The following is a 16,060-nucleotide window of genomic DNA, read 5'->3' as shown; positions in this document are numbered from 1 at the left end:
CCTTTATCACCATCGCCTCTGGCCCACTGATGTACCAAGAAAACCATTTGTGTGAACCCTTCCTTGCCCGTTCCAGGCAAGAGCAATGAGATTATCGTAAACAATTTAAGTATGAAGTCTTTGCTAACCTGTTTCATTGTAATAAGTCTGTGGAAAGCTCATCATGACCGGCTCTGCCAAGAGAGCTGATGGGGAAGGAACAGCAAGAAATGTAAAAGCAGTGACTTCTTCCTGCTAGCACCCTGGCTGCAGCGTGCACCTCTGTCCATGCCCTTATGACCACCCACCTATAACCCCAACATGCCTCCATTGCTCTGCAGCAAGACTTCATAGCTTTGCAACAACACATCTGTTAAATTTCCCCAGCATCTTTGCACATCCCCAGCCATGTGCAAAATGTAATATAATACAACTGATAACAACAGTCAGCAGTACATACTACGATTATTCTTTCTTACTCAAAGAAATAGGCATCCACAAATTTTCTATCAACTTTTCTTTCAAGGCTATTGTGATCTGCGGAGCCGAAGTGATTCTGCCTTACATTATGCCTACAGGACATTCTGTTTTACTGGCACTATTCCCGCCACTATCATTAAGATTATGTCAGTGTTTCCACTAAGCACTGTGTCTCTGAGGAGCTTATGGTAACCAAGCTGTCAGAATTCATTCTGGGCTCAAACTTCACATATTGTAAATTTCCAGTGATGGACATTTCCTTTCTTTAAAAAACATCGAGTTCATTGATATTGCAATACATACGACATAGCATTCAGAAAGAATTTGGTTTTATATTGCACTATTCAAAATGTTGCAGGTAATTTATCGCAGCCAGAATATTTTGGTCATAAGTGGCCACTCAGGGGGAAAAAACAAAAACAAAAACAAAACCAAAAAACCCCACACAACAAAAAAAAGAAAAACTTAAGAGAGTTGTGTTTTCTGACCTGCACTTTGAGCCACAAAAGATACTTCTGCGATGTAGCTGGGCTGTCTCGGGGTGCTGAGGATTTGCTTTGTGCTTGACAAGGCTTGCTACATGGAACTACTTATTTTGGAGGAAAGTTTTGCTCGACTCTTTATGGTGATGCTTCTGGAGGCAGGACACATGCAATGGCTTACACGACATCAACCTTTGTTATGAAGGATATGGCAGTGCTCTCATAAACCTTCTGCGGGGCTCTGTGAGCCCCAGAACAAAACCAGATAAAACATGACTCTTGCTGCGTCTAACAAGAGAGGATTTATTTATCAGCAGCTCCGTTGTCATTAAAGAATTGGTGTGAAATGCCACAGACACGGGGAGATTCTTTGTGTTAAGAGCCATCATCCTAGGGCAGAAAATAGAGAAGCAAGTAGATGTTCTGGGTGTGCGGGATCCATCTTTATCCATCTACTATTTTCAGTAGGAACTGTGTGCTCCACAGACTGGAAACTTCTAGAGAGGTATTGCAAGCTGAAGAGCAGCATAGCCAGGGAGCTGCGTATAAAATACATGTACTTTGGTATACTCAGTCAGATCTCTTGGAATTTTCTGCTTCAGGAGAAAAAGCTCGAGTCTTTTAATATTATTCTTCCATGGGAAGGGAAAAATATTTGGGGGAAGATACTGGAATAACCACCAACCTAATCTGTTACTCTTATTCATGGAAATGTTCCCACCAAAGCATGAGCAGGACTGTGTCTATCCGAAGGAGATACTCACCCCCTTCTCAGACTCTTTTGTTGTGTTCAAGGACGGGATCACATTAATCCAGGAAGCAGCCAGGGAAGGGATTTGTCTGCACAGGAAACGTAGAAGACAATATTAAGGACACCTCTTCCAGACGATGATGTTGCGTGGCTTTGCCACGCGGGGTGTTTTGAGGATAGTGCTGTTGCCCTCCAAGCAGCCGGCACAGGGGCTGCCGGCCAGGCAGCCTCTGTGTTCCCAGGGCAAACTGGGACAGCAACAGCCGCAACTGGGAAAAGCACCAGCGATGAAAATAACCTTCACACCGGGTTTCCCACCGCTGCTGTCAGTAGTGGAGCTGCCCCAGTGAAGGACAACTGGGAAACATAGCTACAAGGGAGCGTGGGCAAGGACCCACGCTGCCAACCTAACTATTTGCAGTGAATTACAGGCTGACAAACTTCTGATGTTGGTTGTCCTCTCTATAACACACATCTCGTATACAATTTTTAAAATTTCCACTTATTGCAATGACAACCCATTTATTCCTTCCTTACAGTGTATGAACGTTTCTGTACTGAGGTAATTTAATACAAACAGTAGGGGGGAAATCAAGAATCTATGGTAGAGTATTACCCAAGTTATAAAAGTAGTTTATTACTCTATTGTGTGTCTAAAATTTCTGGAACATTGTAGCAGATGTATTTTATAGAGAAATGACAACACATTTTAATGAAATCCAGGTTTAGATTCTGGCAACATTTCTTCCTTAAGTTTATATTTTGTAACTGAGTCTACTATCCCACCAGGAAAAATCAATGGAATATTTAGTACATCTCACCATCACACCTTCATGTGTATTTGTATAGAGAAGAAAATAACTCTACGTGACAGACCAGGACTCACTTTTTCTTTACTTGAAACTGAATTCTGTCTTCCTCTGCTGACAATTACCAGTTCCAGTTTGTTCTGGTCTCTTCCAGGTGAAATTCAAGCAGTCATTACAAATTTTGCTGGACCTCTCTTGCGTAACACACACCCTGTTGTTGATTTAGATTGCAAACAGTTTTGCACTGGGTCGGCCTGAAGTGCTGTGGAGCTGCTCTCCAGCTCCCTCCTCTCACCGCTCAGGGGACGCGGGCAGGGTCACATCCTGCAGCCCTTATCGGTGCCCACTGCGGGAAGCAGCACCCTAAGGAAAAAAAGAAAGAGCCCCACCGTTCCCAGTTCCCGTGCCCAGGCCTGTCGCAGAGCAGAGGAGCACTGTGGGCATCCTTCTGACTCCCCTGCACACCTGGATGCATCAGGTACAATTTAGCTGCCTCTGTGTCAGCATAGTCTCTGCTGACTATGGATAAATCACAGTTTTTTAAAAAGATTAGAGTTCAGTCAAATATATTTGCTTTATGAGAACATTTCTGACACAGGAGTAAGCATCTCTGCCAAACTGTGTTTCTTTCTCAAAAGTAGGTGGATGCTGCGGGTTTTCAGACAAACTGCTGTAGGTATTTAAAATTAACAAAAAATAAAAGAAATGTGAGTGATAACGCTCAATCTGCCTAAAATATCATTCCTGGAAACATTTTTTCTGAAATTGAAAAAAAAGCATCCTGAGGATGCTCTTTCAGGAAACACCTGATGTGGAAAAGTTCCATCCGAATGGCAGAATTATAACATTTGGCAATATCACAAACAACTATAAACAGGGTCTTACACTGGCAAGTATGAGGCAGCTTGTTTACAAGGCACACCAGTGGCTCTGCCTTGCGCACGACGCCTGGGTCCTGCAGCACGCGCAAGGCTGTGCAGATGGACCGCTGCTACTGTCATGTTAACAGTTAAATACCAATTTTGCAATATTGTGTAGTAGTAAATAATCTTCAAAGCATTTTTATCAATTTGGGGTTCTTCTGATGACTTTAGAGAGAAAAATGAAGAAAACGTATATGTAATCTATACACAAGTATAGATTCCTCCCAGGCAGTCAAGTCTTGGTGCTCCTGAATTAGGGTACTCCCTGAGGGTCTCCACATGCTTTACATATACAGCGACAGCCATTTTATACATTGCAAACTAACAGCCTGCTCCTGCTCATCTTTACCACGCTGTCTCACTCACCTCCTGGCTCACATGCAAGTTGAATAGGACCACAGAAGCCCAGCAGTTATGGTACATTTTGTGAGCCCAAATCATCTCAATTCAAAACAGGACAATGAACAAGAACTGAAGCTTAAATGAAAACAGTATAATTTTCTAGCAGCACTACAGCGTTCTTGAAATCTACACTAACTTTGGTACAAAATACAGGAAATTAAAACACTGTAATGAAATCTACTGCACATGAAGCATCCAGAACATAAAATGGATCTGTGATGTTACCGTGACACAAAATGTAGGAAATACCAGCAATCATCATATTTGCAAAGAAAATGCGACTGGTGTTCTTACACCACCGGTTAAAGCCTGTTTGCAGTAGCAGCTCCATCCGTTTGAGACTTTGCTCACTAGGCTGATTGTAAAGATGTTTGAAAGATGATTGTGTTGTTGCCAGAACATGGTAGTTGAACCTTCCACTATCAAGATAAAGACCAAGCCCTTTATCAAAGAAGCTTTATGGGGTACACATACAACCATGCAAAATTAAGGAGCAGTATGTATTGCTGGCTAGGAAGAACTCACAAATGCAGCCAATAAGCCAGAAGTCCTGGGAGCCTTGGGAACCTGAACACAGCATGCTGCAAAGAGTGAGGCTAATTCAGCTGCTTTGAACTAAGATTCAATATACTGACGGGTCCAAAATGTTCAGAGTTCCCTGTTCTGGTCTTCTGTTTCTAGTTCCTTGGAGGTTTACCTCAATGGTTGATACCCCAGGCCCAGTTGTGCCATTCCTTTCTGTACCTTCCCAAGGACACTTTTTATTTACTGTCACCTTCTCTGTTCTTTCTAGAAAGTTTTAAGTCACACAATATCAACTGCTCCTTTTGGTTTTCCCCTTTCAATCGTGATTTACTTATGGTAAGTGTTTCATAGGCCAACAGGCTACTTGACCCACAATGCTCTTCTCTAAATGGCTGTGGCAGCTTTGCCCAGTCCCATATCCTAATGGCACCAACATGCCATCACATTCATACCTTTCCGAGATGCTCCAATAAACAATTAAAAGTTCACTATTTAAATAACCACTTAAACAGGAAAGTGTGTTAACAATTCTTAAAGAGGCAATTCACACTTCTGAGACCACTTGTCTCGGTTCTCTACAGGCATTCATATCTAAAAATGTTTGATTCATATTTTGGGTATCTCCTTTACAATAATAAAGGCCAGGGACTTGCTTGTACATAGAGTTTTATTCTGCCTCACTACCTTAGTGAGGAGCTTTCATTTTCTCCATAGCATACACTATATATACATGTTCGCACATATATACACTGTTTGCACAGAACGCAGTGTCCCTGACAAGTAGAGGGGACCCCTCACCCCCCAAAACCTAAGAAAATGTGAAAGGAGGGTGAAGCCATCAACTGTCTCACTGCCACTGAAGGGACAGGCCTTATTCCATTCCTATTCTCTCCCTCCGTCTCCCAGCTCCTCCTGGGCACGCACTTCCACCACTCCTCTTGCACCAGGTCTAGCAACCATGGCATCAGCTTAGAAAGTGTCAAATGCAACAAACTGACAGAAAACCAGCCCCCAGCTGGATAGTTTTATCTTAAATTAAGGAATTTAACCTATTCTTGGAAGCATCCAGTGAGGACCACACCTGGCAGAACGGAGGGAAAAAACCCTCACATGCCTGAGAATAAGGACAGGCAGCGGGGAGCTAAATCCCCCTCCTTTGGCAAGAGTGAGCTGTTAGACCAACTCAGGTACACGTGGGGCCTCAGCCTAAACTGGTGGGAATCCAGTTTACAGTCTTATGCCTTGTTTAACCAGACAGTACCGTCTCCAGTAAAACCTGCATCCCGCAGTCCAGGTGACAGATCACATAACTGCATTTTCATTTCCACATAATTGCCAGCTTTCTCTTCCAAATACGTAACATAAGAATCTAAGATTTTAGACTGAAAATAAACTGTGATTGTTAATACAGTTCATCAATAATAAATTAAGTAATGCTTGAATTTACTTAAAACTCAAGCACACTAGGTCATTTTTCACATAAATAAAGCACTCAAAAAGTTCTAGCAGAAGGAACTACTTAGATTCATAACAGAACTGTGCTTTATTTGTTACAGCTGTTTCTTTATGATACCTGATCATAGGCATAAATTCCTTTGTTTTGGAAATCGCAGTTCACATACTGAGCCCGAAGCGTGTATTATCAAGGCAGATATAATTAATTTTAGCAGTGTAATAAACTGTATCGTTGCCTGGGAAATCAAATCCTGCAAAAGATGGAAAGGCTGAGTCATTCCCTTTGGTAATAAAATGATGATATGCTATAACCTAATGCAGATTAAAAACTGTACAATACTATCCAGGCTACCACAAAAGGAAGTTAATAAAAGCTGAGGGTGAACTCTAACAGGTTGTCGGTGCTCTTGTCTTGTATTAGGTGTGCCATAAATCAACATTTTAAACCAAATGCTGTTGGTTATATTCTAATATAACTGCAAGAACTGCAAGAGCTTTTTTTCCTTTTTTTAATGGTATGGACTCATAACTCTTTTTCTTCTTTGTGATGTACACAGAAACCTCACAGGTGAATATATTATTATAATTTTTTTCCCCTACGTATTTTTTTAAATAAATAAGACATTGGAAACATATATCTACAGTATTTGGAAACGTGAAATCAAACCACATCACCCTTAGAGCACAGGTATTTCAACAGCTGTAACACCTTAACAAGCATATGCTTTTTTCATAGTGCAGAATTTATTGTATTTATTTCTCTCTGATACTAGACTTACACTTGGGAAAGCAACCCAGCACAGATGTAAATTCACCCTGGCTCTCCTCACTCAGAGAAGTACATTGCAGAATGGGGACCTGGAGACACAGCTTCAGTGGCACATAGTTCTGTGCTGTACTCTGCTGCAAGCATCAACAGAAAATTATATGAGCAGTATAGGCACACTATAATAATACCTCATCAAATGGGAAGGGTAAGGGATGGGAGCACCTGTCATATGAGGACAGGCTGAGAGAGCTGGGACTGTTCAGCCTTGAGAGGGATGGCTCCTATCACTGTGTATCTGACAGGAGGGAGTAACGAAGACAGAGCCAGGCTTCTCAGCGGTGCCCAGTGACGGGAGAAGAGGCAATGGGCGCATACTGAGATACCAGAAATTTAACTTAAATATAAGAAGAAAAATAAACTAATTTTTTTTTTTTGTGAGCGTGACTGAGCACTGGAGCAGGTTGCCCACAGAGGTCTCCATCCTTGGACAGACTCCAAACCCACCAGACCTGGCCCTGAGCAACCGGCCCTTGCTGATGCTGCTTTGAGCAGGGGTTTGGACTAGGCAGGCTCCTTCAGAGCTCCCTTCCAGCCTCAGCAGTTCTACGAGTCTCTTATTTTGCACCTGCAAGCACATACATTTCTGCATCATTTTACAGAAGAATTTAATTTTGCTTTACTCTTGAAATGAGAAATAAATCCACAGCACTTGAGGAAATAATGAACTGTAAATCCTGTGAAAACAAACGAACAGCCACTGATTCTAATACAAGTAACAACCAACTCTCAACATTTAAAAAAGTTATCACACCAGAAACACAGATCTCTTTCCTACTTATTTTGTAAGACACAACCACAGACTCAAATTTAACCTAATACAAGATCCTATTCTTGGAAAAACAAGACTGTAAATGGAAAGCATATGCATTTGATGTTTCCTGAACATAATATTAAGGGAAGCTAAATTCTAAATATGATTTACCCCTTTCTAATTAATGTTGATCTACTGCTAGTTACAGTGTTTGATTATATTATTTACCTATGTTAGACATCTGTTTAAATCTGTCTCCATGTAGAAAGAAGTGGCTTTTTCCAAGAGGCATCAGTATCAGTAGCTTATTGAAAACTTTTGTAAGTATTGGAAAATACAGGCAATGCTTCAGAGAATATGCGAGCACAACACAGAGCAGCACAAGGAGAGAAGCCTACGGCAGCACATCCTAACCCCTGCCAAATCGGCGTCCGAGGAGCGCAATACTGCGCTCAGATCAGCGACTCTATCCCAGATGTTTACAGGTTTTAGGAAGAATCACGTACAGTCCTGTCAGGCAACTACCAATCACCACGCTGCCCCGCAATAAGGCAGCTGCCAGACCTAGCAGAGCCTCGGCTACAACCGGGTCCCCCAACCAGACTCGGGCAGCCCGTGGCCGCACAGCAGCAGCAGACAGCTGCACTGCCCTTGCAGGCTGCCGCGCAGTGGCGATGCGAGGGCAGGCTGCGCCGCCAGGACCCCGGGAACCACCCCCACCCGCCGCGGGCGGGAGGCTGAGGGCCGCTCTCGGGCAGCGCCGACCACGCTTCCCCTCAGGCCCCGGGGACGGGGCACACAGGCGCAGCCCGCGGCGGTGGGGCAGCCCGCGGCGGTGGGGCAGCCCCCGGCCGCGCCTCCTCCCCTCCTGAAAACCACCCCTTCGCCCAGTGGCCGCTTGCCCGGCCCCGCTCCCGGGCTCCAGCCAGCGGTGCCCCACAGGGCCCGCCTCCGCCGAGGCCTCCGCCGCGGTCGACAGCCGCCCTCACGCCACTCCCGCCCTGCCCGTGCGCATGCGCTGCGCACTACCCTCACCCACCCTCCGCCTCCCGCCTCACCCGGGGCCTGCGCGCGGCCCGTCCCGCCCCGCCGCGGCCGTCATCGCCCCCTCCCTCCTCTCGCGAGAGCTGAGGCGCCCGGCGGGACATCCGGGACAGCCGGTTGTTTGCGCGGCGGGGAAGATGGCGGTGGAGTCGCGCGTCACGCAGGAGGAGATTAAGAAGGAGCCGGAGAAGCCGATCGACCGGGAAAAGGTGCTGGGGGTGGTGCCGCGCGTCCTCCTGTGTCGCACCCGGGAGCGGCAGGGCGGGCACGGGGCGGGGGAAAGGGTATGGCGACGCCGTGAGGCCTTGGGCCGGGGAAGTGGGGGGGGGGCGGGGGGGGGCGGTTGGGAATGGCGAGTGGCTCCTCATCCTCGCCTCGCCCTGCAGACGTGCCCGCTGCTGCTCCGCGTCTTCACCACCAACAACGGGCGGCACCACCGTATGGACGAGTTCTCCCGCGGCAACGTGCCCTCCAGCGAGCTGCAGATCTACACCTGGTGAGTGCGCGGCGGCGGCGGCCCGGGCCCCTCCGCCCGGCCCTCGGGCACGGAGGCGAGCGGGGCCCTGCGGGTGGGAGCTCCCAGCGGTGTCGGGGAGCTTGCCTGGCTTGAACTCTTTGATGCCCAGCTGCACGGGGGAGTTCGATGGGCCTTGTTCAAAGCAGGAAACGTGGGGAAGTTTTCATGAGGGCAGTTGTGCGCTCCGCTCTGGCGGCAGCTCCGCGGGGCAGCTGCTGCTGAAATACAGCGCTTCTGTCTATAGCTATGGCAACTTAGACGTGGCATCCATGGAACCACAACTTAGGTGCTGATTGCTGCACACTGAAACTTACTGCAGTTGAATTGCCCAATTAGTGATGTATGTAACCAGAGGCTTGTGTTGTGGTGTATCTTTGGTTATCACAACAAATCTATTCAACCTAATTCTTTTAACTAATGCTTAAATTTTGTTCTAGTAGCCCTGTTTTTTCAGTAGAAGTAGTCGTCCTAGAATGCTTGAACTGTTGCATGAGCAGTGTGTTGGTTTTAAGTCCGAGCTTCTTGAGAGAGCTGTTTTTTATTGCTTTCAAATTTAGTTTGGAGAACTGCTTTAGTCTGTGTTGCAAGCACATTAGTTTTCATTTATAGTATTTTGAAGAATGCTTTTCAAAGTGAATTATGCTACTTTTTAAGTCTTGCTTTTCCTTCAAGGTGTCTGTTAGGGTTATAATGTGTATGTCATACGGTTGAATAAATCCATTTTTGTGGCTAGCAAAGCATGCAGTTCTAATTTACTTCTTAATGGGATTTATGGACTCAGTCCAGGCTATTGATGGTGTCTGAGCTGTTTGCCATCTGCAGGAGTCAGAATGGGCATTGTCTGTCAACACACTGCTCCTTGGTTGCTCGAAGCTTGGAGTGAGTGTTCAGTCTGTATAATTAGAGCCGCTTTAGCTGTGATGATTGAGTCCTTTTGTTCTTGAAATTCTAGAAATGAGCTTTAGCCCTGGTCTGGTTGAAGGCTGGGAAAAGGAGTGCTGCCTGTTAGGGCAGAAATGGAAATCTTAATGGAAATGGAGAACTATTCATGATTTTTTCTTTTATTTCTACATTTTCTCTAGTATTCAAGAAGCTATTTTAACATAGACACCAAGTTAGGTGAGGAAATACTTACAGTGTTCATTGTATAAATGCATTAATACACTTTAAAAAAAAAAGTTCCCTGCTGTTTAAATAGTAACTCTTTTGAAAGACATGCAAAAGCAGATGTTGAAACATACACAGAGGTGAAGAGACTTGTCTAATATTGCAGTAAATTGGAAACTGCTATAGCTAGAACCACATTTGCACCAGACCATATTGTCTCCAGTGTATGGTAAGTGGTGAAAGGTGTTATAATCAATAACTAGAGCAACTTCTTGTCACTTGATCGTTAGATCAAAATGTATTGTTTGGAATGTCGTGTAGCTGTGAAATCCATGGCTCACTATGTAGCTGAAATGCAAGGTCTTACTCATCTACAGGTATCGACACAAAGTATGCAAAGGCAAGGAAATGTATGGTTAAGTTGTAGCAATGTATTGATTATACCTTAAATGGGTTTTGGGAAGCTTTTTTAAATTGTTGTTGCTTTTGAGAACCTGATCCACTTTGGTTTGTTTGTTTAATGTAGGATGGATGCAACTCTGAAAGAGCTGACCAGCTTAGTGAAAGAAGTCTACCCAGAAGCACGGAAGAAGGGCACACACTTCAATTTTGCCATTGTTTTTACAGATCTCAAGAGGCCTGGATATAGGTAAATGGCATTTCCTCTCCGGGATAACGGAAGACTTCAGGCACCGGAGCACTAAATTATTTTTCATTAACACTGATTTTAAAGTTCAGAACCCACAAATCAAATTTCTGAAGTTCTTGATAACAGACTATATGATGACCACTACAAACTCTAAATTTTGCTTGGTGACCATTGTTGTTAATGTGTTCCCAAAACAATGAACCTGTGTGCTCGAACGCTTTGGTTGCCGTATTGGCAGCCAACCAGAACACAGACCTATAGCTTGAGGTAAAGCTTTGTTTCCCATGATATGAGGCATGGTAGGTCTTGTATCTGAGAACACATTTGAGTTTTAGCAGTGATCTCGTTGCAGGTATCCATCTTGAGCTAACCTTTGTCAGCAACCAGTGGATATCCCCTGCTCTGTAATCTGTGGGGTCTTGTTCTGTGTGTGTATGGAAGGGGGCAAGGGCTTCTCTCTAGTATTTAACTTAATACGGTAGAAGGTTCCCCACCTCTCTGCTGCATCAGAAAGAGGATTCGGTGTAGCTTGTCTTGGTGCACCTGGTACTGGAGGGGAAAAATCCCAGCATCCTGTGTACACAGCTAAATGCTAAATATAGTGGAGAGGATGGTATGGGAAGGTTGTCACGAGCCGATACAGTTCCTGTTTTGGACATGTAGAGAGATTTGCTGCTGATAACTACCTTGCCCTTTCTCTCCTGTGTGCAGGGTGAAGGAGATCGGCAGTACCATGTCGGGCAGGAAGGGCACAGATGATTCCATGACATTGCAGTCTCAGAAATTCCAGATAGGAGACTACTTGGATATAGCGATTACTCCTCCTAATCGTGCACCGCCCCCATCCAGCCGCATGAGACCGTACTAAACTATCACTTCTTTGTATGATTACGTCTTCTGTTTATTCCTACTTGCTGTTCTAAAGCAGGCTTATTTTTTCCTTTTGTTGCTAAGCAAGAACACCTGAAGACAAAGCTAAGCATCAGAAATGAAAGTTAACTTTTAAACCTTAACGTTTAGTTTATTTGTTTAGAAGAAACACTTATCTTTAGCAGTGCCATCACCCTATCCCTGATTGTTATAGTTTGAACAGTAAGTCAGCGTGTCCAGTGTTTCAAGATTTCCATAAAATACAACCAGAAGGATTACAGGTGTTCTGTAGTTCTGTCTTGTTTGGAATAAAGATTGATGTTGTTAATCTTTTTGATAGTGTTTGGCTTTGTTGTGTGTGTGTTTGGTTTAAGTGGATTTCTGCAGATAAATTTGGAAGTCTGCTTTTAAGCAGAAGTTGAAAGGAGGGCCAAAGCCTTTATCTGGTAACTGTGGGACTTGTTGAGCAGAGGTAGGTGGCCTCATGGGGATTCCTTGTCCAGGAGGATTTCTTAAACCACTGCTGGCTGGATTTTGGAGGATGAGCATGTGAGTGGCATGGTTGAAGGCAGGCAAGCTCAGTGTTAGCTCCCTGCTGACATAGATACGCTGACAGGGCAAGTCAGGGATGTGCTGTGCAAGGCTGCCTGTCCTCCTGCAGGATAGAGGGGGGAGCCAGGGCAGACCACTACTATGGCTTCCAGGGGCTGCTCTGTCTTGTGCAGATGATGCCAGTCTGTGGATTGGGAGTGGCCTCCATGACACCAGTGTATCCCAGCATACTGAGGAGCTGCTGAACTTACCTGAGGAAGATGTGGTTCAGCACACCTGCACATCAGCCTTACTTGAGTTCTGAAGGAGCTGGTGTCTTCAAAAATGGAGGGTGTAAAGTTGTCATTGAAGGTCTTGCTTTTCTTCAAACAGTGGTCTCCAGACTTTTTTTGATCACACACCCTGATCAGTAAAAAATTTTTGAGCGTGTGCCCAAAATTGTTTGTTATATGCACCTACTAATGTATTATGTGCATTTTAAAACGACACAAAAACAGAAATTAAAAAAATGAAATACTTAAATATTTTTTTTAAATTGTATTTATTAATGGTACAAAAAATATTTTCTTCCTGTACCCCACTTGTTTGCACCACTTTGTAGATTGTCTTTGGATTGTTGTGTGCACTCCACTGTGGGGACCACTGTCTTAGAAGAGGGGAATAGAAGAAGAAATCTAGTGCTCTCAGATGGAGGTTGACTAAGGAGCATGCAGAACTATTTCCTAATGAAAATGCAGTGGCAGGTGCTCTGCCCAGAGGTGCTCTTGCCTGCAGTTTAGATGAACTGAGAGGAGGTCGGGCAGCAAGCCTGCACTCTAGCAGTACAGGTGGGAGTCCTGACCACCAGGTTCTTCTTGGCCAAGCAAACCTTCAGGGTGGGGGCAGCCGGCTGGCATCCTGAGGTCTCCTGGGCTGTTGACCACAAACAATATATTGTCAGTGTACGCTGACCAAGAGGAAAATGCCCAATTCTGGCTTCCAGAACTCTAAGGAAGGTGAATACTGCAGCCTCTTTCCCTTTGTTATCTTCATGTAATGAATACATGTGATTTTGGACCCTACACTGACCAATCAGCTGGGTAACTCTCACTGCTTAGCCCTCAGTAAGGTGACTTTTCACAAATACTTGCAGCTTGTACTGAGCACAGTTTCTCAATTTACTGTACCTGTTGGGTGTCAGGGCAAAGCCAAGGAGCAGTGAGGTGTCAAGGTTCAAGGCTGTTCTGTGTTAAAAGTTACTGATGAAGCTGGAGTTTGTCGGCGATGTCTGGTAGCCAGCTTCCAGAATCTCAAAATAGGGGAAGGGATATCTAAGGGGTCTCAGCTGTCCATGGGGAAACTGGAAGGCTGGTCTGTGATGGACACTACTCTCTAGGAAGCAGCTGATGTTGCCTGGTACCTTCTTAAGGAGCAGGAGAAAGAAGGGGTGACCTGTCTCCCAGCAAATCAGTGCAAGACTGGAGGATGGGGCCTGTGGCTTCCCATAGCTCAGTGCTTGCCAGTTTCTTCTGTCACTGCAGGGGGAGACCTTGAGACATGCAGGTGCCTCTGGTCTTACAGCATACTCCAGCTGTCCCTGGGCTGTGTGCCTCTGCCGGCTGACCCTGAGCATCCAGCTGGTCCGGAGAGAGGCAGGTGCTTGTTTTCTGCACGTTGTGCCCCTGTGTGCTGAGAAAAGCAGGAGAAGTAGAAGCTGTAGCTGCTCCTTAGGGCCTTCACCTTCCTCACTTAAGGCCTTAGCAGAGCAGAGGCTAAGAGTGAAGTAAGTGTTCCTGTCTGCTGAGGACAAGGCATGCCTTCTTTCATGAGCTGTGATTTTTTTTTTTTTTTTTCCTCTCTCAGGAATCCCTTTGTGCAGTATAGCCGGAGGGATTTTAGGTTCAGTTCTGCCCTGGTTCACCCTCTTCTGTCCCCCTTCTCTGGCTTCTAAGTTAGGAAGTTGCAATTTCAGCCTTCATGAATGAGCCTCATTTGCAGAATCACCTGCATCCAAGTCACTTTTTCCCCCCAAAACTGAAGAGGCTGAAAAGCACTTCCCACCCTTTTTCAAAGAGAGCTCAAGAAAAGACAATCTAAATGCTGCTTTATAAGGGACTGTGAGCCTGGAAGTGGCAACGGAGCTGGTCTAGCATGGCCAGAGGGGGGATGGGTGGGATGTTTTGTCAGGGTGAAGGCAGTCACCTCTGGTGCAAGGGGGAGGCTCTCCACATACTGCTGCTGTGAGGAGCCCACATGTGACACAGAAGTCACTGAGCTGTTGCGAGCAGGGTCAGGTTTGGTCAGGCTTGGGACCCCTGCTGCCTGCACACTGGGTCATGGCCAGCAGATCAGCCATCTGGTTTTTAGCACTTTATAGACCTGGGCAGACAGAAAAGTGAAGACCACTGCTAAGTAGCCTGCTCGCCATAGGGCGTCATCCATGCTGCAAAATAAGTGAGGCAAGTCCTGCAGTAACCAGCAGGTAATTACAGAATTGCACAGCCTTCCACCAAAGGCAAGGACAGACCTGCCATTAGAGGTACACAGGAATACAGGCATTTCCCCATTTGTGTGTCCTGCTTTTTGCTTTAATTGCATTTTGCTTTAATTGCTTTAATTGCATAAGGATAATTCTCAAAGTTAAAGGTAGTCAATATATAAGGCAACAGCAGCAAGTGAGCCCATGTCTGTGACTCAGCTGCTCTGGGAGGTGGCTTGGCTTTGCTGCTGGAATGGGAGGCATGGCCCAGTGAGGGCTTATGCCTGCCCAGACTGGGGCAGGTCTTCACACACTTCAGAGAAAAAGAAGAACAACCTACTGGCTTTATATGTGGTGGCCCATGAAGCAAAATCACCAGGAAATGAACAGGAGCAAATACTTCAGCTTGACTGCTTAGGTGTAGAGTTCACATGACTGCCATGGAAGTATAAACCTCAGCTCACCTCTTCCCTGGCTGCTTTGGGCTAAACACCTCTCGAGAAAGAGATTTGCCCTCCAACACTTGCACTTCACACAGAAAGGTAATACAGAAGTGAAGAGCGTTCAACTTTCTGTACCTATTTTTTATGGGAAAAGACACTTGAGACATCAGTGCAGTTAGGGTTAGGGGTTCCCTACATGAAAAATCCACTACACAATGAAGGCCAACAGCAGCAGTTTTGAATTCAGACATTGGGATACAGCAAGCAGCTGTGAAAGCAGACAGCACCAGGTACAACTATGCAGATGTTGCAAGAGGTGGAATGGTAAGTGAAAGTTGTCACCTGCTAAGCTCCTACTGCACAGGAGGGAATTTACTCAGTAATGAGGTTGTGTGACTCTCTTTCAAAGCTTATAAAAGCTGAGGAAGGATGTCAGTCCCTAAAAAGAGCAAAATATGTACAGCACTGTGGTTCAGGGAAATTAAAGCATGGTCTCAAAACTCAACAACAGTGAGCAACCCCATATGCTTAGGAAGCAACACTACATCCAGATCTGTCAATCCACAGGACTTGCTTTGTATGCAGCAATTTCATGAGGAATTTTTGTCCCTCATCAAGGCAGCTGGACAAGATTTTTTTCCCCTTTTCTTTTTGGATGCTTAAAGCCCTAACAGACACAACTCTCAGTTTCATGTCTGCACTTTCACCAGCAACCACACCTCCAAAGCTCTTTATCTCCCAGCTGCATAAGGTGAAGAACTAGGACAACAGTTTTCAAAAAAGGTTTCCTGACTTTGTCATTTCTTAGAGGTAAACCCCACACACAGCACCACAGCCAGCTCTTGCCTCCTGCCCAGGCCCTCCAGGGATACCACACCTACCCTTCCCCCTCCTTTGCAGGTGTCCCTCCAGGCCTCTGTCAGAGGGGCTCAGTTTTTCTCTGCCTTTAACTGGTGACAAACACCTGGGCAACTCGTGCAGGTCTCCAGCCCTTGTGATCCCCGGCCCCTCTGGCTGCAGCAGCAAGTCAGGTG

At 45.5% G+C, this 16,060-nt stretch overlaps 1 protein-coding gene and 1 long non-coding RNA gene across 3 annotated transcripts; one reads left to right on the top strand and one right to left on the bottom strand.

Annotated features, from left to right (window-relative positions):
• Positions 1-980: 980 nt before the first annotated feature.
• On the bottom strand, positions 981-8,407 carry LOC142404300 (uncharacterized). 2 transcript variants are annotated; one of them, XR_012773813.1, is made up of 4 exons: positions 7,615-8,407; positions 6,586-6,969; positions 1,706-1,781; positions 981-1,480 (listed from the first exon to the last, which is right to left on the bottom strand). It is a non-coding gene; the product is annotated as an uncharacterized LOC142404300 (long non-coding RNA). The 2 variants fall into 2 exon arrangements; XR_012773812.1 differs by having other exon boundaries at positions 6,586-6,709; positions 7,615-8,398.
• Positions 8,408-8,552: 145 nt separating this feature from the next.
• Positions 8,553-11,901, top strand: SAP18 (Sin3A associated protein 18). Its single transcript, XM_075490915.1, has 4 exons — positions 8,553-8,639; positions 8,817-8,926; positions 10,581-10,703; positions 11,415-11,901. The coding sequence occupies exons 1-4, from the start codon at positions 8,568-8,570 to the stop codon at positions 11,569-11,571; spliced, it is 462 nt and encodes a 153-aa protein (XP_075347030.1). The 5' UTR covers positions 8,553-8,567; the 3' UTR covers positions 11,572-11,901.
• Positions 11,902-16,060: the final 4,159 nt, after the last annotated feature.

The sequence above is a fragment of the Mycteria americana genome, chromosome 1 (assembly GCF_035582795.1).
Source record: "Mycteria americana isolate JAX WOST 10 ecotype Jacksonville Zoo and Gardens chromosome 1, USCA_MyAme_1.0, whole genome shotgun sequence".
Taxonomy (NCBI): domain Eukaryota; kingdom Metazoa; phylum Chordata; class Aves; order Ciconiiformes; family Ciconiidae; genus Mycteria; species Mycteria americana.
This window is presented reverse-complemented; position numbering and strand designations above follow the sequence as displayed.

What these genes read in the sequence shown, in the direction of transcription:
- SAP18 (XM_075490915.1), top strand. Translation starts at nt 8,568, where the DNA reads ATGGCGGTGGAGTCGCGCGTCACGCAGGAGGAGATTAAGAAGGAGCCG. An exon ending in AGCCGATCGACCGGGAAAAG is followed by an intron (nt 8,640 to 8,816) that starts GTGCTGGGGGTG and finishes CTCGCCCTGCAG; the next exon opens with ACGTGCCCGCTGCTGCTCCG. An exon ending in CTCAAGAGGCCTGGATATAG is followed by an intron (nt 10,704 to 11,414) that starts GTAAATGGCATT and finishes TCCTGTGTGCAG; the next exon opens with GGTGAAGGAGATCGGCAGTA.